Source organism: Dama dama, chromosome 22 (assembly GCF_033118175.1).
Source record: "Dama dama isolate Ldn47 chromosome 22, ASM3311817v1, whole genome shotgun sequence".
NCBI lineage: Eukaryota > Metazoa > Chordata > Mammalia > Artiodactyla > Cervidae > Dama > Dama dama.
Window position 1 is genome coordinate 23,966,537 of NC_083702.1, and position 23,824 is coordinate 23,990,360.

At 42.4% G+C, this 23,824-nt stretch overlaps 1 protein-coding gene across 1 annotated transcript in view; it reads right to left on the minus strand.

The window, feature by feature from the left end:
* Window positions 1-7,599, minus strand: part of GRIN2B (glutamate ionotropic receptor NMDA type subunit 2B) — a 341,566-nt gene extending 333,967 nt beyond the window's left edge. The window contains exon 1 of the mRNA XM_061124117.1: window positions 7,189-7,599. Coding sequence (XP_060980100.1) covers window positions 7,189-7,599 — 411 coding nt within the window. The remainder of the gene's footprint in view (window positions 1-7,188) is intronic.
* Between the last annotated feature and the right edge of the window lie 16,225 nt (window positions 7,600-23,824).

A 23,824-nucleotide genomic window follows, 5' to 3' on the forward strand; every position in this document is an offset into this window, starting at 1 on the left:
AGAGCAGCCTCCTCATTTCCATGATCAAAATGTCAAGAGAACCCCAGAGATGAGCCCTGACTTCCTCAGTGCGTGGACTGGGAGTTTTAAACTCAACCAAAAAAGTTAAAACTTCCAGTTCCACAATTTTTCTAGCTATGTGACTTTGGCCACAATACATAAACTCTCTCTGATTTCTTTTCCCTGTCAAATGAAATAATACTACATATTTCATAGGATTACTTAAGAAATAGCATACTCATTAACATCATGCCTGGCACAAAGTTGGCATCTGATGGTATCAGCTTCATTACCATCTTGTCCCTCCCACCTCTATGTCTTAATTCTGCTCATCCCCCAAGGGTGTTCTAACACCACCATTTGCTCTTGAAGAAAGAGCAAGAAATACCCAATGCTGTCCCGGGAAATACTGTATCACAAACAACTAAGCATCAGGGTAAAACCTCTAAGTCACTGAACCATAGGGAAGAAGCATGAAGTGGGCTATGAACAGCATGGCCATCTTGCTTTCCAGATTCTGTTGGAGAGGGAAACCTAAAGAGCAGATGGAAGCAGTTAAGACTATTTACAGCAGGGGTCTCCAACCTTCTGGGGTCTAACACCTGGTGATATAAGGCGCAGCTGATGTAATAATAACAGAAATAAAGTGCACAATAAAGTAATGCACTTGAATCATCCTTAAAGCATCCCCCGCAGCCCCTGATTCCATGGAAAATTGTCCCTGGTGCCAAAAAGGTTGGGGACCGCTCATTTTCAGGGTCACACACCACCGCTGGCTCAACTCCCTCCAAACCTATTTCCATTAGGTAGGGGGAGGAGGAAGGAGTATAGAGAGGAGGAGATGGGGACAAAGGAGAATAAGGGCCATCTTCCTCAGCCCAGCTGGATTCCAAAGTGTGGCTCTCTACACAGAAAATTAGAGTGCTAGTCAAAGTATGAATTCTCAGCCAAGAAATTTAGAAATGAAGGAGTCATAGCAACAGAAGCCAGAGTAAGAGTATTTTCACCTGTCCTTCAGGGAGGAACAAGGTAAGGAGCATGACACACATCTAGCTCCTGTTCTATATCTGATCAACGCATCTATTTTCAGACCCTGACCCTTTACTCAGAGGCACACCTGCTCTCTTCCATTCTTGCAGCATTAGAGGTTGGATCTTCTATTCTTCTGCCTGATCCTACTGCAAGTCTCACTCTCTGGGTTCCTTCCTACAACCTTCCCAAGCTCTTTCATTGGTCCTAATGATAGTGACAAAGTAACTGTCAATGACTGTCATTCCCTAGTGCCACTCTTTAATTCCTTCACCTAAAGTATCTGTTTGCCCAGCACTTTTCCAACTATTTTATTTCATTTTTATCTTCAAAATGTTGTAAAGTGCGCAGGGCAGAAAACAAAATTTAAATCTTATAAAATAGAAGTATCATGGAGTATCCGTGAGTACCATAAAGCTAAAGCAATTTGTTTGTCTCAATTCCCAAAGCTCATAAGAGTGGAGACTGAAACAACTCACGACTTAGAATTCTTAGTGCAGAGCTTTGTTGGGCGGTATTGTATAAATAGGAAGCACAGGCTTCAAAATAGGTACTTCTGGGATCTGAGTCCCAGTCCCATTGCTCATAAGCTGTGATATCTTGGACTAGTTACTTAACCTCTCTGAGCTAAAATCTGAAAACCCAAGAAAGAGTTCAGCAAATCAGCAGAGAAACCTCCTGGAAAGAAATGAAAGTTTATGTCTAGCTTCAGTTCATTATTTGGATTCAGATGGGCATCCTAAATCCAGCATCTCAGGGAGAATAAAAGCAATTATAACAAAGGCAAAATAAAACAGACACTTTATACTCAGGTGGGGAACTGCCAAAAATCACCTCATACATTTTTAAATGGGTTCTGCTACTATTCTAAACAGTCTCTTGCAACAAGCACCTAGCAGTTCTTTCCTTGTTAGAGTTTTCCGTTAAATGCATGTGCCCCTTTTTGGCTGGCCCTGGAGGGGCTATATCACTGATGAGTCTCAGCCTCCCTGGTGGGATGAGACTGAAGCTCCCACCACACCTCAGAGCCCATTCCCAGGTTTTCACCTGACCTGCCTCCGTCTGCAGTTCAGCAATGTCTCTGTAGTTGGCTATGATTCTAATCAATTCTCCTCCTGTATCATGAAGCCATCTCCCTTTCTTCAACCTACTCCATATGCCCTCAGCTTAGCCTACTGAATGCTTTGCTAGACACTTAGTGAAGAACCTGCTCTGTATGACCTCATTTAATCTTCAACAACCCTGTAATGGAATACATTATAATCCCCATGATACAGACAAGAAAACCAGGGTTTAGAGTAAGTGGTTGGTAAGTTGGCCAGATCCTCATGCCTAGCAAGTGATTGTTAAAACTGCTTTGACTCTGAATTCTGAGCTTAGAAGACCTCTGCTCCGCCAGCTCCCGTGCTTCTTTCTGCCACAGTACAAGAGCATTTCCTCAACGGGGAAGTACAGCACTAATTAATATTTGTGATTAATTAGCATATGCAAAAAAGTGAGCTGACCAGATGCTGAACTCACATCTCCCTACTTGTGCCAAAAAGTCTTTATAACTCCATGTGCTATCTTTCTTCCATCACAGACTCCCTGCATCGGGAATTTCATCCCTGTAAAGCAATCTTCCACAAACACACATAATAAGTGAGCTTTATTTCAAACAAACAAAAAACTGAGTCAAAACAGTGGCAATTTCCTATCTCTTAGAAGAAGAAAGCAAAAGAGAAGGCTTAGTCACCATCCTTCAGGTGGCAACTGCACCTTCAAGACTACTCCTTACACACAGTAAAGCTGTATTTTTTAGATTTTTCTGCATTAGTTCCACTTTCAAATGTGTTATCCTATTGCCCCCATAGTTGATTCAGTGTTGTCAAACTCCATGTCCCCATTCTATGTTGATAAAATATGGTCATGGTACCAAAAATACACTTCTATCAAAAAAAAAAAAAAAAAAAAGCTGGTCTCAGAATTTGAAGTTATTTTATTTTTGAAACTTGTCCCCAAAGCTTATTTCTTGGAGATCTGGGGGACTCTTGTCATTTGCCTTCTAGTCAACCTCTTCAGCCTGTGAACGCCCCTCTTTCACAGCTGCCCACAATCTCGGCGTTGCTGCCCTTGGGGTCCTGGTGGTCCTTGGGCCCCTCCCCACGCCTGCCGCTGCAGTCGCCCCTTGTGCATCGGGGCTTCTCACCCCCGGGACTGAACCTTCAACCCTCCCACTTCTGTGGCACCAGGACTTCCTGCTTGCTTCTTTCTCCTTTTTCTTCTTTATACCTGCCTTTCAGAAACTTCTTTTCAGGTCCAAAGTCAGCTAGATATTATGTAGGCTATTTTGAGGAAAGTGCCTAAAAATCTGGAGAAGGAAATGGCAACCCACTCCAGTACTCTTGCCTAGAGAATTCCGTGGATAGAGGAGCCTGGTGGGCTGCTGTCCATGGGGTCGCACAGAGTCGGACATGACTGAGGCGACTTAGCATGCATGCATGCATTGGAGAAGGAAATGGCAGCCCACTCCAGTGTTCTTGCCTGGAGAATCCCAGGGACGGAGGAGCCTGGTAGGCTGCCATCTATGGGGTCGCACAGAGTCGGGCACAACTAAAGCAACTTAGCAGCAGCAGCAGCAGCCTAAAAGTCATTACCTACCTCCTTTTTTTGATGAAGAGAGAAAAAGGTAAGATGGGATCTTGAGGTGTGGCTGTGGTGTGGGGGGAGGGTATGGGGGCTGAGATCAGAGGGGAATTCTCATTACAATGACCCAGAAGAGGCCTCCTCACTGGCTTCCATCTTGCGTTTTTACCCCTGGAGCTGGTAGCCTATGGGCCCCCTACGGAATTATGCTACTCCTAAGCTTCCACTATTTCATATCTCATTAATCCTCTCCTCTAGTCAGACTCCAATATTACCACAACGAATCAAGCAATAGATCCCCTGTCAGATGATATCTGCCACCATTAGGTAACAGAGGAAGAAGTAAAGAATGTCATGGTATGTGAAACCTTAGCCAGCCTCTCCATTCTCTTGAGAGGTCATCAAACACATGGCCTATGGAGCCAGCCCCCAATGTGAAAGTCCTGGATGTCACTTACTAGCAGCATCATTTGGGAGGTTATTCAACCTTTCTGAGCCTGTTTTCTCATCTGCTAAATGGAAATGAATAATACCACTTAGCTCACTGGGCTGTTGAGAATGTTAAATAAGATAATGCAGGCAAAGCAATATGTGCCCAGCACATGGTAGACACTCAAAGCACCTCGGATACATCAATGAACAAAAGAGGCCAATCTCTCCACACCACCTGCACCATTCTTCAAATTATTACACTGTTATTATTGTGTGTTTGTAAAAGACGTAACAAATAACTGCAACAAAGAGACACAATCAACCAGTTTAGCCAACAACCTTTTATACTGGGGAGGGGTGAGTCTGAAACAACATAGGTTGCACCAAAGCCCAGAGATGCTAAATCAATCAATCATTTTCACCTGTCTTGCTCTCACAGTAACTTTGCACTTATTTATAACTCAAAAATTTGTCTCATCCATCTTGGCATTCTTTCCATGCATATTGTGCCCTCAAAATACTACTGCTAAAATATAATCTACTAAGGACAAAACAAAATCTTCCTGAAGTAAAAACTCAGTGAGTTTTGCTATGTGTGCTTATGTATGACAAAGTCACTTCAGTTGTATGCAACTCTTTGCAACCCTACAGACTATAGCTCACCAGGCTCCTCTGTCCATGGAATTCTCCAGGCAAGAATACTAGAGTGGATTGCCATGCCCTCATCCAGGGCATCTTACCAACCCAGGGATTGAACCCACATCTCTTACATCTCCTGCATTGGCAGGCAGATTCTTTACCACTAGGACCATCTGGGAAGCCCTAGTTCTTGCTGTAGTATAGTATAGTGTTAGTCACTCAGTTGTGTCCAACTCTCTGAGCCCACCAGGTTCCACTGTCCATAGGATTCTCCAGGCAACAGTACTAGAGTGGATTGCCATGCCCTTATCCAGGCGTCTTTCCAACCTAGGGATTGAACCCACGTCTCTTACGTCTCCTGCATTGGCAGGCAGATTATTTACCACTAGTACCATCTGGGAAGCCCTAGTTCTTGCTATAGTATAGTATAGTGTTAGTCACTCAGTTGTGTCCAACTCTCTGAGCCCACCATGCTCCACTGTCCATGGGATTCTCCAGGCAAGAGTACTGGTGTGGGTTGCCATTCCCTTCTCCAGGGAATCTTCCCAATTCAGGAATCGAACCCAGGTCTCCTGCATGGATTCTTTACCAGCTGAGCTACTAGGGAAGTTTTTGCTATGTGAAAGTGAAAGTCATTCAGTCATGTTCGCCTCTTTGCAACCCCATGGACCATACAGTCCATGGAACTCTCCAGGCCAGAACACTGAACTGGGTAGCCTTTCCCTTCTCCAGGGGATCTTCCCAACCCAGGGACTGAACACAAGTCCCCCACATCACAGCCGGATTCTTTATCAGTTGAGCCACAAAGGAAGCCCAAGAATACTGGAGTGGGTAGCCTATCCCTTCTCCAGCGGATCTTCCCAACCCAGGAATCCAACTGGGGTCTCCTGCATTGCAGGCAGATTCTTTACCAACTGAGCTATGAGGGAAGCAACTTTTTGCTATAGTAAGTCTATAATTTCCATTCTGTTCAAGTTTATCCCACTTCCCTTAACATGGGCTCTTTGTGGCAGCAGTTTCCTAACATCCTTACCTGTGCCTTTATCCATGCGAATGGGATAATATCTTTCTCATATGGTACTGAAGTTCCTCCAGTCAGTACTTTCCACTTGACCTTTCCTAGACTGAATAAAGGAAGCTCCTAAACAGACATGAGTCGTCTCCGCCTGCTGCCAACAGATGGCGATAGGGATCATGCAAGGTTATTTCACTCTGTTAAGCCCTGCGCCCTGATGGTTCTCCACTTGCCAAGTTGCAGGCTTACGGTGTCTGCGCTAGGTTTTGAGGTGTTTGCAAACATCATTAACCCCACAAGATGTCTTTTAAGTACAAAACTGAAGACAGTTTTGAAAATGACGTTAAGAAGTATAAAATGACAATGCAGAAGTAGAAACACTTTAAGAAACCTAAAGTGATACAAAACAAATACCATATCTGTGAAATGAATCATTCTAAGATGATATGAATGACTAAGATATGAATGATATGATATGAATGACTGCAAAGACACTATGTATGTGAAAATAACTGTACTTAAGCAATAAGCAGTAACCATTGTATAAAGCAAGGAAAAATAACTAAGCGAAAAATGTAAAAACGAAACATAACTACAGACAAAACACTTTTTCTGCAGTTAGAGGGGAAGCATCAGTGTCAGAGGATAATTACTTTATCATGTGACAATTAATCTAATATTAATGCAGCAGAGACTACGATTTATTTGTGGCCTCACGGCAGTGGTTCCCAGCCTTAACTGCACACTAGAATGACCTGGGGAGCTTTTAAAAATCCTGAAGCCCAGACTGTGCCCCGGAACCTCTAGGCGTAGGACTCAGGCACTGGTTGTGCAGAAGGCTCTTAGGAAATTCCAAGGTGCGGACAAGGTTAAGAACCACCACCTTTCAAAGCTCAGCCTGGGGAAAAACACAGATGTGACTGGTTCTATGGATTAAAATCCATTCACATGGGCAGATCGATGTGTGTTGAGCCTGGACACCTTAGCAAGAAGTACTTCTCGAGGACATCTATATCTCCAAGGAGATAAATTACCTGCCTCAAGGGATTCTGCTTTTTAGATTCCAGAAACTGGTATGGGGAAAGAAAGGATATTATCAAGGAAGAATAGAGCACGCCTTTTTTAAAGTTTGGAAGGAGTTATTCATTCATGTATTTGAAAAAAATAAATCACCGAGCTACCAGCTTCAACATCTCTTAGCCACTTCGGTAAATTCATTTACAAACAAATGGACACACAACCTGTTCAAAACAGAAGGAGCTGCTAGACACAAGCACCTTGCCCTCACTTTAATCTCCAAACAGTTAGACTAGTTCCTGGACCATCCCCTCACCCAGTGCATTCTGGTTACCCTCCATCTTTCATAACCAGATTTGGCATGTAAACAAATGGATCATTTAGTTCTCATACACAGCCCTCAGGCTCTTCTCACCACGACCCCCTTTTACCTTGTCCGCCATTATCATCGAGGAGCCCCCGTGGATGCCCAGGATGGGGGTGAGAGTCTGGGCTGAAATGAAGTCAAGGATCTGGGCAATGGCTTCCTGGTCCGTGTCATCAGCAAACACCACCCCCTGGATCTTCCGGTCGGACATGAGATCACAGATGCGGGTTATGATGCTCTTTGGGTCCGTCTCATTCATGGCCACCAGCTCCACGCGGGGCACCACGGAGAGATGGTGGAAATCATCTTTCTCGTGGGCGTCCTTGATGGCCACCTCGTCTGAAGTGCCCACGAGGATGACAGCAATGCCGATGCTGGGTGGGCTCTTCTGAGAACGAGCTCTGCTGCCAGACACGGCCAGGACAGCCAGCACCAACCAGAACTTGGGGGAACAGCACTCCGCTCTGGGCTTCATCTTCAACTCGTCGACTCCCTGGAAACACACACACACACAGAGGTTAAATTAAAACCCACACTGTCTGGGGAGAGGCTGGATATTCCAAGTCAAGGAACTTATCTCCTTTTCCTGATCCTCAAACCCAACTTTTATCTTCTAGCTTGGTTTCTTATCTCTCATGTTTGAGCAGCAGAGTAAGAGGGGAAAAAAAACAAACTTTCCAAAGCATCAGAAATCCTTGAGCAAGACAGTAAGAGATGCTATTGCTCTAGCCATCATCAGCAGACAGGCAGGGACAAGCCATGGAAAGAGGATGCAAGTGGTCCAGGCAATCATGCCAAGTACACCAACATAGGATTCTCCAAAAAGGGGTCTAACTGTTGTGAGATCCCTGGTACCCCAGTCACAACCCATCCTTTAATGGCTCTTGAGGCCAAAGGATGGCAAAGGCCAGGCAGCAAATGAGCAGCAAAATGGGCTCAGCAGAGGCTACCAACAAAACATGACCTGGAGCAGCCAGATATAGGAAGCTGCAAACACTGAAGCCCCCATCCTTGCTACCTGTACTTCGTATTCACCCCAAAGAGGAAAAGAGCCTGCAGATTCTTCAGCAACCTATCTGGCTCTTATTACTAAATGAAAAACAACCCATACATAGGCAGTACTTTTAAAAAACATCTCCTTTGATCCTTACAATAACCCAGCAGGGGGAAAATAAGAAAAACATTATTATCACCATTTTATGGATGTTGAAACAAAGCCTAAGAAGTCCAAGACAGTGAACCAATTAAGTGAAATGAACAACCCAAATCTTCCAGCTTTCAGGCCAGTTTACATCACACTGCCTCTTACATCATCAGTTATTATGAGGATAGTTTTATTCCCATTTGATTATGCATTGAAGTATGGTGATTTTGACAAATGCTATTAAATTACTGGTAGAGTCTCCTTCCTGAAATGACCGATTTCATGTCTGCATACGATTCATCACTTTCTACCTTTTACAACACGCTCCTGCCTTTTTACTTTCACATATACCCCTAAATATTAAACTCGGCACCAGACTGAGGGTGCAGCTCTCCGCAGAGACGTATAATCATTTGTTATGCATCCATGATGTGCTAGGCACCTTATTAAGCATGTCTTCCCATGCAATCTCTTTGGTCTTCCTGCTGCTGCTGCTAAGTCACTTCAGTCGTGTCCAACTCTGTGTGACCCCATAGACGGCAGCCCACCAGGCTCCCCCATCCCTGGGATTCTCCAGGCAAGAACACTGCAGTGGGTTGCCATTTCCTTCTGCAATGCATGAAAGTGAAAAGTGAAAGTGAAGTCGCTCAGTCGTGTCCGACTCTTAGCGACCCCATGGACTGCAGCCCACCAGGCTCCTCCGTCCATGGGATTTTCCAGGCAAGAGTACTGGAGTGGGGTGCCATTGCCTTCTCCATTGGTCTTCCTAGAAACCCAATAAACTTTTATCCCCACTTTTCAAATGGAGAATCTGAAGCTCAAAACACTTATGTGATATTGCCAAGGTCAATGATATTACAACAGCATGCCAATACATACACATAGCATCTTTATACTCCAAGGAAACAGTCTACAAAATGCACCCCAAACCAAAACTAGGGTTTTCATTCTTCTCCAAAGAGAGAGATGTGTAATCAAGGATGAAAATGCTGCTTCATATCTCCTGCTTGTTTGGAGTGGGGGGAGGAGAAGTAAGATATTAAGAATCTAAAAGCTTTGAGAGTCTAGCTAACAAAAAGAAAACAACAATGATGAGGGTGTTGAGCAAAGAAAGATAAGGCAGTATTCAGACAGAGCAGACTGGCTGCAAAGAGCATTAAGGATTTGGGGCTAAGATGCTGGGGACATTTTGTGGCTGAAGAAGCACAAAATCCAATCCAGGTCTTGGCAGAAAGCATTCTGGAACCCTTGCTGTCGTGGTCATCCTCCCACACTGCCAAGAAGGTGCCTTGTATCGATGGCCTTGTCTCTCTCGCACGCGAATAAGATGAGCGGCTCAGCGGTACACATCTGAGCAAAGTTTGCTCCTGATGGCGTCCTTGGCTATGTCACTGTGGAAACAGGGAATGACGACGAGGCCCTGGCAAACGGTGTGCTGAACTGTCCCCAGCAGGGCAGGGCAGCCGAGGCCTGAATTCTCCATCCCTGAGCTCCCAGCCAAGCAGCACTATTTAGAGTCCAGCAGCACCGAATTCTCAAAGGAAGACAGATGGGTTTAGCATCTCAAAGAGTACTGGCATCACATCTGTTACATTTCAAGGACTGACTCTCAAGGAGAACCAAAAGATTTAGAAGTTGGCAAAAGTAGCAACTAACTTCATTCCAGTGGGGTTCTAATCCTACCATCATCAGTCACTACATCAGATTCTTTCACACTGAAAAGTGGTTCATTCTGTCATGACAGTTTATTAACTTTAATGCACTTCCCTCTCCCATTCTGATGTTTTATTTGCTCTCTTAAAGACACCTCTTACATTCCTCTATTTCTTCTCACACAATATATTACACTTTGTTATGCGATGGGGACTGGTGACACTCGAAGAATAGACTCTGGTTTTACTGAGCGTCTCTTTTATACTCAGGATCTAGCAAAGTACTTAACAAAGCAATACATTATGGAAGATACCAGTAACAGAAGGACTGCGAGACAAACAAAGAAGTGCCGTGAATACAAACTCAATTTCACACATTAGAAGGGGGTTGGGGGAGAGAAAGCTTATAGTCCAAGATAAGCAAATTGGTTTTTCTCCCTTCCATCCACAGATCACGGTCAGTCTTCAGGAACCTGCTTTATGAAGCGGCAGCCCCCTCCTCTGTACTGCACTCCCCCTCCCCTAGGAGAATTGAGCATCCTGTCTCTTGGGCTCTTGCCATGGCCTATGCGTGTCTATCTAAATACCTATTACGGTGCATTAGGGTTATGTGATGATGCATCTGCCTATCTTCACTGCTTGGTCATCTCCTGGTGGGCAAGAACCTTTTCAGTTCAGTAAACAGTTATTAAGCCCCTCCTCCCTAGCAAACATTGTTCCTGTCGTCAGGGAGGCAATGGAGACAGGTTCTAACCTCCAGGACCACAGTCTAGAAGAAGACAGAGACGCACGAGAAAACCTCACCTTTTTTTGCAGTTCCTGGGGCCTAGCAGGGCCTTGGAGACAAGAAGAAAGGACTGAACCACTGAGTTCCTACCATTATGAAACTATCAATATTTGGCCATTTTTTACCTGTATTAGTAACCTATTTTACATATTATATATTTACAGTAACACTTTACCTATAATCTACCCTATGCCAGACACTATAATTGCCAGGTAATTTTCATGGATTATTAAATCACATATAAAAATTATATAATTTTCCCCTACATTAGCTTCCCCAATGGTTCAGTAGGTAAAGAATCTATCTGCAATGCAGGAGACACAGGAGATGTGGGTTCAATCCCTGGGTGGGAAAGATCCCCTGGAGAAGGAAAAGGCAACCAGCTCTAGTATTCTTGCTGGAAAATTCCATGGACAGAGGAGCCCGGTGGGCTACAGTCATGGGGTCACAAAGAATCGGACACAACTGAGCACATGGCACATGCACAAATCAGGAAACTGCTCTTCTGAGAAAGGGGCCAAGTACACGAACAGGATCACACAGCTAATAAGGGATGGCATCAAGTTTCAAACCAAAGTTTGTCCCCAAAACCTTTGCTCTTTCCATCCTGCTGCCTCTCAGTATGTGTGTAAATTAATGAATAAATAAACAAATTCACTAACCAAAACAAGCTGTGTTCTCATACCAGTTCCACATTAATTTAGTACCTGAGGATGGGCAAGTCCTCATCACTGTCTCTATTTCCTCACATGTGAAATTTGGATAATATACCTAACCTAAATACCTGAAAGAGTTTTTGGTGAGGATCAAATGGTCATATGCAGCTGGAAGTGCTTTGAAGAATATAAAATGCTCTATAGATGCAAAGGATGTTACCTTTCAGCTTCTGTAGAAGTTGTTCAAGGAACCTGGCTATTTATGAAAGCACCAGGTCAGCATATGGAAAGTGGGGGGTGAGATGGCTGGGAGAATCTGAGCGGAAAGCTAAGAGGAGCCTCCCAATGGGGGGCAGGAGGGGCAGTAGGAGATACGAGTTCCCTGATGTTCTAACTCCCTGAAGACGATGTCACTTACTGGCTTGAGGGTAGCAGCAAACTCCCCAGACAGCTTACCAGTCAAGTGTAGCAGAATTCAAGTGTCATTCGGGCCAGGGACAGTAATGGGGATCAGTGAAGCTCGGCACCCCCTCAAATGATGCTGTCAATTCAGACACGAGGGTTCACAAACACAAACAGCAAAGCAGAAGGATTAGAGAGTTAGCTGTTCACCTCCTGGTCCTCCGCCTCCTTGTGGCTCGAGGCGAGTGGCCCTTAGATTTACAGCAAGCAGAAGACCGCGGCAGCTTGCGTTGATGCCTATGAGCGGAGCCGGGTAACTCTAACAAGAGCCAGTCTACACTTTGCCCACAGTGGACTCCAAGGGAAGACATACTTGAGTGAGAAGCTGGATCAATCCTGTCCTCAGAGAGAACTGAGTCCTAGGGCAACCCCAACAGGAAGGATAAAATGTGATTTAATAGATGATTAAGTCAAATTCTCCAAGTACCATCCTTAATGCAGTCAGGACAGTGTTCGGAGTGACCCAATTAAGGTGACTGTGATTAGAATATGACAGACAGTGAATAAATTGAAGATTAAAAGTGTCAGAACCACGCATCAGGTCCAGTTTACCAAGATACCAACAAAGACAGAAAGCTAAGATGCACAGGCCTTAAAATCTGTTACACAGGAGAAGGCAGGGGGAAAGAAGTCTCACACAGTATAAGTCAAGTGAAATATAAATGAGTATAACCTTTATGGAGGGCAATGTGAGAATGTCCATCAAAATTTTAATATCAAAACAAAATAAAAATGAAGATGAAAATATCAAAAGTGACAATGAGAGATGTCACATACTAGGTCCAAGAAGATACCATCATCATGAATATATATGAATCTAAAAATAAAGGTATAACATGTATAAAGCAGCAACTAAAATTACACTAAGGAGTAACAGACACATTCAACAGAGAAATGTAAACAATGACAAACGATCAAAAAAATAAACACCAAACCAAAACAATCCAAAGCATAAGTAATCAGCTTGAACTATTTCAGATATCTAGCAATACATATACAACAAAGAATATATATTTTTAAGCACATGAAAAATATTAGCTGTACAAAAGTGCCTCAGTATATTCCAAAGAATCAATATGAAATGATTGGCAGTTTCTATAATGTGATTAAATTTACAAATAAAATTTTAAAGGTAGCTAAAAATATCACACATCCAAAAGTTTTTTTTTTAATTTATTTATTTGGCTGCACTGGGTCTTAGTTGTGGCATGTGGGATCTAGTTCCCTTACCAGGGAACAAACCTGGGTCCACTGCATTGGAAGCACGGAGTCTTAGCCACTGGACTACCAAGGAAGTCCCACATCCAAAACTTTTTAAAAACAATAATAAATAACACTAAAGTTATGGAGGAAATCATAACAGAAATGAAAAATCCTTTGACTAGAATGACAATGAAAATACTAAATATCAAAATTTCTAGAGCATAACTGAAACAGTTTAGAGAGAAATCTATACCTTTAAATTCATTTTTAAGAAAATAAAATATAACTAATTGTAATTAAAATTTCCCTTATTGAGCAATGAACAGAGTCAACCCCAAGAAGGAACTGAATAAGAAAAGATAAGAAAGGAATCAATAAGATAGAAAGCAAGGAAAAAACAAAACCATAAGCTGATCCTTTAAACACTACATTAGACAAAATTCTGACAAGATCAGAGAAATGGAAGAGAAAATGCAAATGAAACTGAAAAAGAATCAATAGCAATATATACAATAAAAATTTTAAGATAACAAAAGAATATTATGAAAGCTAGCTGCTTTTAAAGTTAATGCATAAAATCTAATTTTAAAAAGCAAAAAAGATGTTCAAAACAATGTAGGAAATTTGAATATAATAATAACCATTAAAGAAAATAAAATGGTTATCAAAGGTCCCCAATCCAAATCCACCAAATACACTCACCCCACCTTTGCCAAAACAAAAGGAAATAAAATAGGTACATATGAAAGAAACGAGTCTTGTTCATACAAGTTGAACAAAAAGAGAAAGAAGAAAAGTTTAAATATAAATCCAGATAATTATAGTACAAGAAAAGTTATCATAGGTCTCTTTCCCTTATGAACATAAAGGCAAAAAAATTCTAAACAAAATATTAGCTAACAAAACAAATAATATATTTAATAATAATAATAATAATATTCAAGTGTGGTTTACACAAGGAATGCAGGAATGGTTTAATATCAGAATATAAATCAAAATAATTACCACATTAATGGACCAAAGGAGACATTTACATGAATATCTCAAAAAATGAAGACATTTGATTAAGGGCAACACCTATTTATGAATAAATGTTAGAATATTTTCTTAACTTTTTGATGACAGTAAATAAAGGAGATCATCAGTCTACCTGTAGAGTATATACCCAAAACTTTTTTTAAATTTATTTTTAATTGGAAAAAAAAAAGTGAAAGTGAATGTGAAAGTTGCTCAGTTGTATCCAACTCTTTGTGACCCCAAGGACTACACAGTCCATGGAATTTTCCAGGCCAGAATACTGGAGTAGCCTTTCCCTTCTCCTCAATTGGAAGATAATTGCTTTATGCTGCTGTGTTGGTTTCACAACATGAATCAGCTGTAAGTACACATATATCCACTTCCTCTTGAGCCTCTCTCCTACCTCCCCATCCTACTCCTCCAAAATCTCTTAAACAAATTTTTTTTTGACAATGAGAAAAAGGCAAGGTTAATGCTATCATTGTTTATTGAGCATCCTGGTAAATAAGTCAAGAAAACAGAAGTTTTAAGACTAGAAAAGATAGAGAAAAATAGCAGTATAAGATAATATGGTTATCTGGACAGAAAATCCAACAGAATTTTAAAACTATTAATATTAACATGGGGAGAATGAGATTGCTAGATAAACACTACTTGGAGAAAACATCAATAGCTCTTTTAACCAACCAGAAAATGTTAACAGTCATAACAGCAAAAACAACTATAAATTATTTAGGAATTAGCAAAAAATGCACAAGACCTCTGCAGAGAAAAGCTGAAACTCTTATTAAAGGATATGAAAGAAGTTCTGAACAATGCAATCATACACCACATTCACAGAGGGGATAACATAATATTTAGAGAGTTCTATTTTCTTTCAAATTAATCCATAACTTCAAGGCAATTCCTATCAAAATAACAGCAGGATTTTTAAAGGAATTTTATTATCTTATTCTAAGAGATATACACAAGAATAAAGGTACATAGAGAACAAATTAACTAAGCAAGACATTCTTATCTGAACCAATAATGAAAGTGTGCCATAAACAGAGAAGTATGATTAACGTAACACTGCAGAACAGATCCAAATTTTTTTTTTTTAATTTTATTAAGAACATTTTTTAAATGTTTATATTCCAAGTCAATTTTGGGTTTTAAGTTATACTTCCTAAATTCAAATTTGTAGGAGCAGAGCAAATGTTGAACCAAAGAGGTGCTTTTGAATCAGAATAATAGCTTAGGCAAATGTGTTCACCAATCATCTGAAGCAAAAAGTATAACTGATGTCACACATCTACTACCCAGTGCCATTCTGAAGTCAAATGCCATCTACATATTCAGGGCATTTGGAAGCCCAATTTCAATCCTCCAGATGCATTCAAGATCTGCTAAACACATCTAAGTTTCATCTCAATCTGTAGCAATAACATATAAAAGGTGGTGCAGGGGTAAAGAATTTGCCTGCCAAGCTGGAGACACGAATTCAATTCCTGGGTCGGGAAGATCCCCTGGAGAAGCAAACGGCAACCCACTCCAGTATTCTTGCCTGGATAATCCCATGGACAGAGGAGCCTAGTGGGCTATAGTTCACAGGGTTGCAAAGAGTCGGGCACGACTGAGTGACTGAGCATGCACACGCTTTTAATTTTAGTGTGCTCAGAACCTACAACTTCTCTCTCTATTGTCATCTTGATCCTTTTCATACTGTCATTATCATCCAAACTCTTGGAGCTTCTGAGTTCCCTTGCCCCTGCTCTTTGTTCAAAAGGAACAAAGAAAGCCTGGCAGTCTGGAGTTTGGGGGGCTGAGACTGTACCTATGAAACGAACCACAAAATAAAAGTCAACCTGTACACCCTATAAACATGCTGAACCCAATTTTAATGTAGTGACCGACGTGGTAACAACAGTTTAATGGTCCTGCTGGGCTACTTAGCTAATCTAAAAACACTTCTGTGCAGAGCTAATCTCAAATCCATTTCAACATACCATAGCCACCACCAATGATGTAAATATAAAAATCAAAGAAAAGAGAGCCTTAGTTAAATCACTTCTGGGAAAGGACTCGATCAGGGAAGAGCCGGATTGATGGGAGAGAGGAAAATGATACAGGTAAAGTTTATCTAAACTAGGAAACTATGGAGTAGATGGCTCCATCAAGTCCTCCTACAAAACGCAGGAAAGGATGTCCTTCCAAAGACCACCAGTCCCCAAGACCCTATGAGACGGTGGTCCCCACACTGGAAAGGGCCAGTTTGGCATGAATTCCTCGGCAGGGAAATTTATTTTCCTAGGACTTCTGTCACCGAAGAGCCTTCTTGTTCTTACTCAATCTAAGCAGACATACCACCTCAGCCTTCTTCTATTAATACAACCTACCACCTTGTTCTGCAATACTTTAGTAGATAAACCCTGTTTTTTCCTTCTGTATGCTCAAAGCAGAAGTATCACTTCTGTCACCGAAGTTCTTGACATAAGAGTTGAACAGGCAACTAATAAAGGATTATAAGTCACTTTTCAGGTGTGCATTTTCATAAGAATTTGTAATACAAACATAGATGATGATCATAGATGATGATCGATACTCTCACCAGCAACAGCCAGTCATAGGTTTTTTTCTCTTTAATATTCTGCAAGAGCAGACACAAAAATTGTTCAAAATTTCTCTTGTAACATCTGCACACAGTTCTTAATTATAATTAATTTATATGCCTCCAAGGACAGTGTGGGCAGCCTTGGTGAAATCCAAACCTTTTGAAACCTGATTCTGATTATTACCATTTGGCAGCAGATTAGGGCAATTGCGTGTATTGGTTTAACAGCAAAATAGCATTTTCAAGTGTTAATAAAAATTATTGGCTTGTCACTGACCATCAAGAGGGGTGATGAGCAGTAAAAATGGGTGATGGATGATAAGAACAACAATCATGGGAACAGGGTAGCAGGAAAAATATCTACGGGAAAGGAGGTCAAAGTAAGACATTGGGAAGATAACAGTGAGCCAGGAATGGGGCAAGGACCACGAGAACTTTATGCATTCACCCAGAAAACACTGGTATTCTGAGCTAAGGAAAAATAGCCTATGCTAAAACAGATTTAAAAATGGGGTGTTGAAAAGGGCCATTTCCAAGTGTCCCTTATGATCACTCTACGGCCTAAGTATATCCCAAGCTACTGCAACCTTCTACCAAGCTCTTCTGCAATACCAATGATAACTGTGCTGTGTTGTGGCAAAGAGAGCAAAACTCTGGTGTTAAGAACACACTTTTCATTTACTTTCAACTTGCTATGTGATCTGAGATCAGTTTCTTTACCTCTCTGACCCTCAGCTCTCTCATCTGTAAAACTCGAGATAGTAACAGCTTTCACAGGATAACTGTGAAGATTCACTCATCTGACAAATGTTTATTAAATGCCTTCCATGTGTTTCCCTGGTGGCTCAGTTGGTAAAGAATCCTCCTGCAATGCGGGAGACCTGGGTTCAATCCCTGGGTTAGGAAGATCCCCTGGAGAAGGGAACAGCTACCCACTCCAGTATTCTGGCCTGGAGAATTCCATGAACTGTATAGTCCACGGGATTGCAAACAGCCAGGCAGGACTGAGCAACTTTCATTTCACTTTCCATGTGCCAAAGAACACGCTAGGAGATGGGACCCAACATGGGATGGAATACAGTCTACAAAAGAGCCTTTAGTTCAGTGTCCAAGACAAATAAATAAATATAAACCACAGTACAATGTGACGAGTTAGCAAAGAGCATACCCGGTGCTCCATGAGGCCACCTAATCCACCTGGGAGACCAAGAGACTAACAAACTAATTACTAACAGGTAAGTGTGCATGCTGGTCCCACTCTTTTGCAACCCCATGGACTGTAGTCCACCACGCTCCGCTGTCCATGGGATTTCCTACGCAAGAGTACTGAAATGGGTTGCCATTTCCTTCACCAACAGAAAGCAGGAAACAGTAATGAAAACAATATATTACAACTGCAAAGAATAAAATATTAGTTAGAAGGAAATTATGATACAGAGGAGAAAGCAAGGAACTAGATGTCAAAAGATGTAGAACTGACACTTGGCTTTGACACTTACTCCTCCTTAGGTGCAGAGGAGGCAATAATTTCAATTACCTGGACCTCATTTTCTTGATTGTATTGGGTTGGCCAAAAAGTTCATTCAGGTTTTTCATACCCTATTTCATGAGAACCCGAACAAATTTTTTTTGGCCAACCCAATAAAATGGAGATGCTTAACTTCACCTTACAAAGTTGTTGTGAATAATAAACAATTTACTGGAAAATTAAACCCAGCAAACAGCAGGTGTTGTTGTTGTTCAGTCACTAAGTCATGTCCGATGCCGTGCAACCCCATGGACTGCAGCATGCCAGGCTTCTCTGTCCTTAGCTATCTCCCAGAGTTTGCTCAAACTCATGTCCACTGAGTCAGGGATGCCTGGCTCCTCTGTCTATGGAATTCTCCAGGCAAGAAGACTGGAGTGGGTAGCTAGTCCCTTCTCCAGGGATCTTCCTGACCCAGGGATCGAACCTGAGTTTCCTGCATTGCAGGATTCTTTACCATCTGAGCCACCAAGGAAGCCCCAAATAACAGATGCTACACTGTGCTAAGTCGCTTTAGTCATGTTTGACTCTGTGACCCTGTGGACTACAACCTGCCAGGCTCCTCTGTCCATGGAATTCTCCAGGCAAGAATGCGCAAGGGGGTTGCCACATCCTCATCCAGGGATGAAACTCATGGCTCCTGTGGCTCCTGCATTGCAGGTAGATTCTTTACTGTTGAGCCGTCAGAGAAGCTCCCAAATAACAGGTACCTGATATTTATTTACCGAATATGAAAATACTCTGTTCAGAGACAGATAAGGAACTTCTTTTGCCTTGAATTACTTAGTCAAAGACTGCTTCCCTCACACCTCTCTCTCCAGCTTTAGTACAATGTTTACTAATCCTAGACATACCTTGTTTTTAAAAGTTGGTCCATAAGTAACCACCTGATATCCAATATAAACAGTATTTAAACTAGATTTTAAACCCTAGAACCAACCAGCAGCAGAACCCACTCCCCATCTCTGCTTTGGTGGCCACAAAACAGCCACCAAATTTGGGGCAAGTAATGTGCTAACTTCAAAACATAAAAACAGTCATTTATTATCTTTGGAACCCATATCTTCACTTTGTTGTTGTTGTTCAGCTGCCAAGTCATGTCCAACTCTCTGCAACCCCATGAACTGCAGCATGCCAGGCTTCCCCTTCCCCATCCTTCACTATCTCCCAGAGTTTGCTCAAACTCATGTCCATTGAGTTGGTGATGCCATCCAACCATCTCAACATATCTTCACTTACTAATCACCAGATCTTCACTTACTAATAGTGATTCTCCCTACATAGAATATAGGAAGGGGGAACCAGATTCTCACTAATTTGGCTAATAAAATAGCTTTTCTAGAAAACCCTAATGAAGTGGAGTCAAGGATTACATGTGTCTTCCTTACCTACCTCCAGTACTTAGCAGAGTGTCTGGTATATAATGAATCTTGATGGCATTACTTAATGAAACAGTGAATAAGTACCTAAGAAAGGCAATAATAAGTTGACTCTCTCCATCTCTGACACATAAAGGAAGGTTTAGGTCCTTAACTCCCAAGGGTTACTGACATATGAAGGGAATATTTCCCATAAACACCAATACCATTTCCAAACTCTTGATATTCTGCAGGGTCATTCTTAGGTCAGTGCTGTTAGCTGATAATTGACTATGTACCGGAGTGTTCATTTGCACATGTACCTATGTGCGTAGGGGATCCCTTGTGGCTCAATTGGCAAAGAACCTGTCTATAATTCAGGAGACCTGGGTTCAATTCCTGGGTTGGGAAGATCCCTGGAGAAGGAAATAGCAACCCACTCCAGTATTCTTGCCTGGAAAATTTCATGAACAGAGGAGTCTGGCAGGCTACAGTCCATGGGGTCGCAAAAGTTGGACACAACTTAGCGATTAAACCACCACTGTGTACACAAATCAATGCCTATCCTGGCGATGTACAATATGTTTACAAATTAACCCTCCTTCCCTTGTCTCTGAGTTGTAAGATGCTGCTGCTGCTGCTGAAGCATGGTACCCAAACATGATTCAGCCTTCACTCAAAGGTTTAAAACAAGACCCTGAGGCCATAAAAGATCCCAAAGAGAGCATGGTGGCAAGGCCAGAATCAACAGGGGACAAAAGCCACACCATCTGAGCAGGCTGGTGCTCAGGCCAACTTCGGATGCAGTCATACGTTTCTTGATATATAATGCCGTCTCTATTTTTGCCATCGATATTCATATTTGTTAACCATGCAACCAATCACAACTGAATCTGAGCTCACTTAAATTTCTCTCTAACCTTATATGTGGAACTGAGCACCTGCTCAGGAGAAACATTCCTCTCTAATTTCACTCACCCCTCCTCCACTCCCTGTCCACTTAACTGTATGAAAAGAACACATAATAGAAGGAATGCAGAACTGAGGATTAGGAACCCCCAGGCCTCTTACAATCCTGCTGTGAATGAGCCAGGAGACTCGGAAAGACTCGGACTCAGCCTCTCTGTGACTCTGGTTCTTGATTTGTGAAATAAGAGAAATGGACTGGTTGTTCTCAAAGTCTCTTCCAACTTTAAAATTCTGTGAATCCCTCTGTCTTCCATTTCTCCCTCAAGTTCAACTCTCTACTCTTCTCTGAGTCCTGGGAGGCAGTCCTGCTTAGAGCACATCAGTGGACATCCCAGTCCCCTGGTGTTTGGTTAGGTTTGACCCAACAGACAGCACAGACAAAAGGAAAGGGAATAAGAAAGCCAACATGGGGCTGTTTCCCTTCTGTGCTTCCATTCCTGTGGGTTGGCTGTATCACTTGACTGAAGGTCACGGAGTTCATGAAACATCCTTCTCCACATGACTCTCCACCCAGTTCCCCCTCCAGATTCCAGAAATCCCTCCACCACTTCCTCCTTCAGGACTAAAAGTGGTGCTAACTTCACGAAATCGCTTCTAGTTCAGGACACTATACCACCTCTTGTGGTTTCTGTGCATTGCCGACATCTTGGTAAATTCTCTTCAAATTAAATCAATTGAAGGTTGCTATCTGTTTCCTCCTCTGACCATAAATGATACAGCTTCCTCCTGCATTTCATGTATAATGCCTAGAAAACTCTCAGGTTTGAAAAGACAAAGGCAGGGCTTGACCTCCACCCCAGCCACCACTAAATAAGGCATGGCCTCTCCTGAAGGTATGGCCTCTCTTGCTAGGGACTTCCCTGGTGGCTCAGACGGTAAAGCGTCTGCCTACAATGCAGGAGACCTGGGTTCAATCCCTGGGTCGGGAAGATCTCCTAGAGAAGGAAATGGCAACCCACTCCATTATTCTTGCCTGAAAAATCCCATGGTTGGAGGAACCTGGTAGGCTACAGTCCATGGGGTCGCAAAGAGTCGGACACGACTGAGTGACTTCACTTTCACTATCTTTCACTTGTACCCAAAGAATGGGGGCTTAAGTAGAGACTGTGACTGCCTTTAGACTGTATTTTCTATTGCTAGTGCTTCCTGTGTATCTTCAGGCCCCGGTTTATCAGCAGCATGATAAACAGTAACATTCTCTGGGTGACTGGCTCCCTTGCAAAGGATGGACAAGCATCTGTAGAATATGTCAAGAGAATAGCCAGGAGCTAGCACTTGGAGAGTGAGGACGGTAAAAGCACTGGGCATCAGAAAAATACACCAGGCAATTATCAGACTGATTCCAAAGCACAACCCAGAGAAAGGCCGAGTCTTTTCATGAAGGAAGATGCGCTCATTAAATGGGAATTTATGTTACCAAAGAAACAAACTGGGTAAGGAAACACTAACTTTCATTCGTTTGGTTTGATTTGGATGGAATCTGTTTCAAGAAAAAATGAGTTTTAGAGTCCATTTTCATTGTCAAATTGTAAACCAATAATTTCTTTGTAAACAAAGAAATATAGCAACACAAGAAACCATAAAGGTGATATTTCAAGGCAACATGACAGTTAACTCTGTATTTATTCTTTTCCTTTTTTTCTTAACATGGAAAAGATGCTGTAATGCTAATAATATAGTTGCAATCTGGTCACCCTTCACATTTTATACTGTTTTGAAAAAACAATGATACTGAAGTTAAAGCTCCAATACTTTGACCACCTGACGCAAAGAGTCATTGGAAAAGACCCTGATGCTGGGAAAGATTGAAGGCAAAAGGAGTAGGGTTAACAGAGGATAAGATTGTTAAATAGTATCACCAATTCAAGGGACATGAGTCTGAGCACACTCTGGGAGATAATGGAAGACAGAGGAGACTGGCTTGCTACAATCCATGGGGTCACAAAGAGTCGGACACACCCTAACAACGGAACAACAACAAAGCTGTTCTCTCTGCCCAAGTCCAGCATTTTTGCACTGTTAAAATAGCACATATATCAGGCCTGCATCACCATGTCCTCCATCACCATAGAGATGGAGGGACAGGGCCAGTTGGCCAGGCCTGTGCCTCCCTTCCCAGGCCTGGTCCAGGCCAAATTAAGCTCTTTTCTGATACAACTCAGCCACAGGCCATGCTGGAATCCACCTGCCAAGACCTGGGCATCCAATACCAGGAGTGCACTCAGGGTACCTGTGACTTTTCCACTAAAATCAGAACTTGATATAGGGGACAACAGACGTTAATTAAACTTACATGGTAATCATTTCACAATAAGTTAAGTCATTATGCTATAGGCCTTTAACTTAGTCAGTGCTGTATGTCAATTATATCTCAATAAAACTGGGGGAAAAAAAGATTCCGAAAGCAAAAAACCTGACCTCACACACCAGCTCCCACCCCTTTCCCCTCAAAAGTCCAATGAATCAACACATCCTTACTGAAGACTCATTTTGCAGATCAGAGAGAAGTGTTCCAGGGAGTCAAGGACTGGGCTTCTGCTCATAAGGACTGCCCACCCCAGGCAAGGAGACAACACAGACTCCCCAACGCTGGACTATCAGGTGGCATGAAGGATGAAAAGGAGGACAGAGATGAACAGAGAGAGACTGGTTCTGGGCTTGGCTAAGTGAGGACAACTTTCTCAAGAAGCTGCTCTGACGGTATCTGAGGTGAGGAACTGGGTTTGGAGGTAGGAACAGGAACGAGGCAGGCAGCACTAAGGCGGTGAAACTGTTTATCAGGGATGGTAAACAGTGTGGTCTGGCTGAAGAAGTTCATGGAAAGAGTGGTCATGAGAAAAAGCTGAAAAAGGACACAGAGGAATCTGGGTACTCAGTTAAGGTGCTTTCCTTACTGCTAGAGAGGCAACAAGACACGATAGAAGAACAGGAAGGGAGGAACAGATAGCCGGTCACGAGATCCAGTTTATTTTCAACTGACAAGGCGAATAAAACTCCAGCGCTGGTTGGGAAATCAACCAGGCTGGCCTACGATAGCATGGCAGTTCCTGCTCTGCTCGGGATAATAGCTGCCACTGTTCTTGCTATTGTTCAGCTGCTAAATCGTGTCTGACTCTTTGCAACCTCATGGACTGCAGCACACCAGGCTTCTCTGTCCTTCACTATCTCCTGGAGTTTGCTCAAATTCATGTCCATTGAGTCAGTGATGCTATCCAATCATCTCTTCCACTGTCGACCCCTTCTCCTCCTGCCCTCAGTCTTTCCCAGCCTCAATGATTCAGCTCTTTGCATCAGGTGGCCAAAGTCTTGGAACTTCAGCATCAGTCCTTCCAAT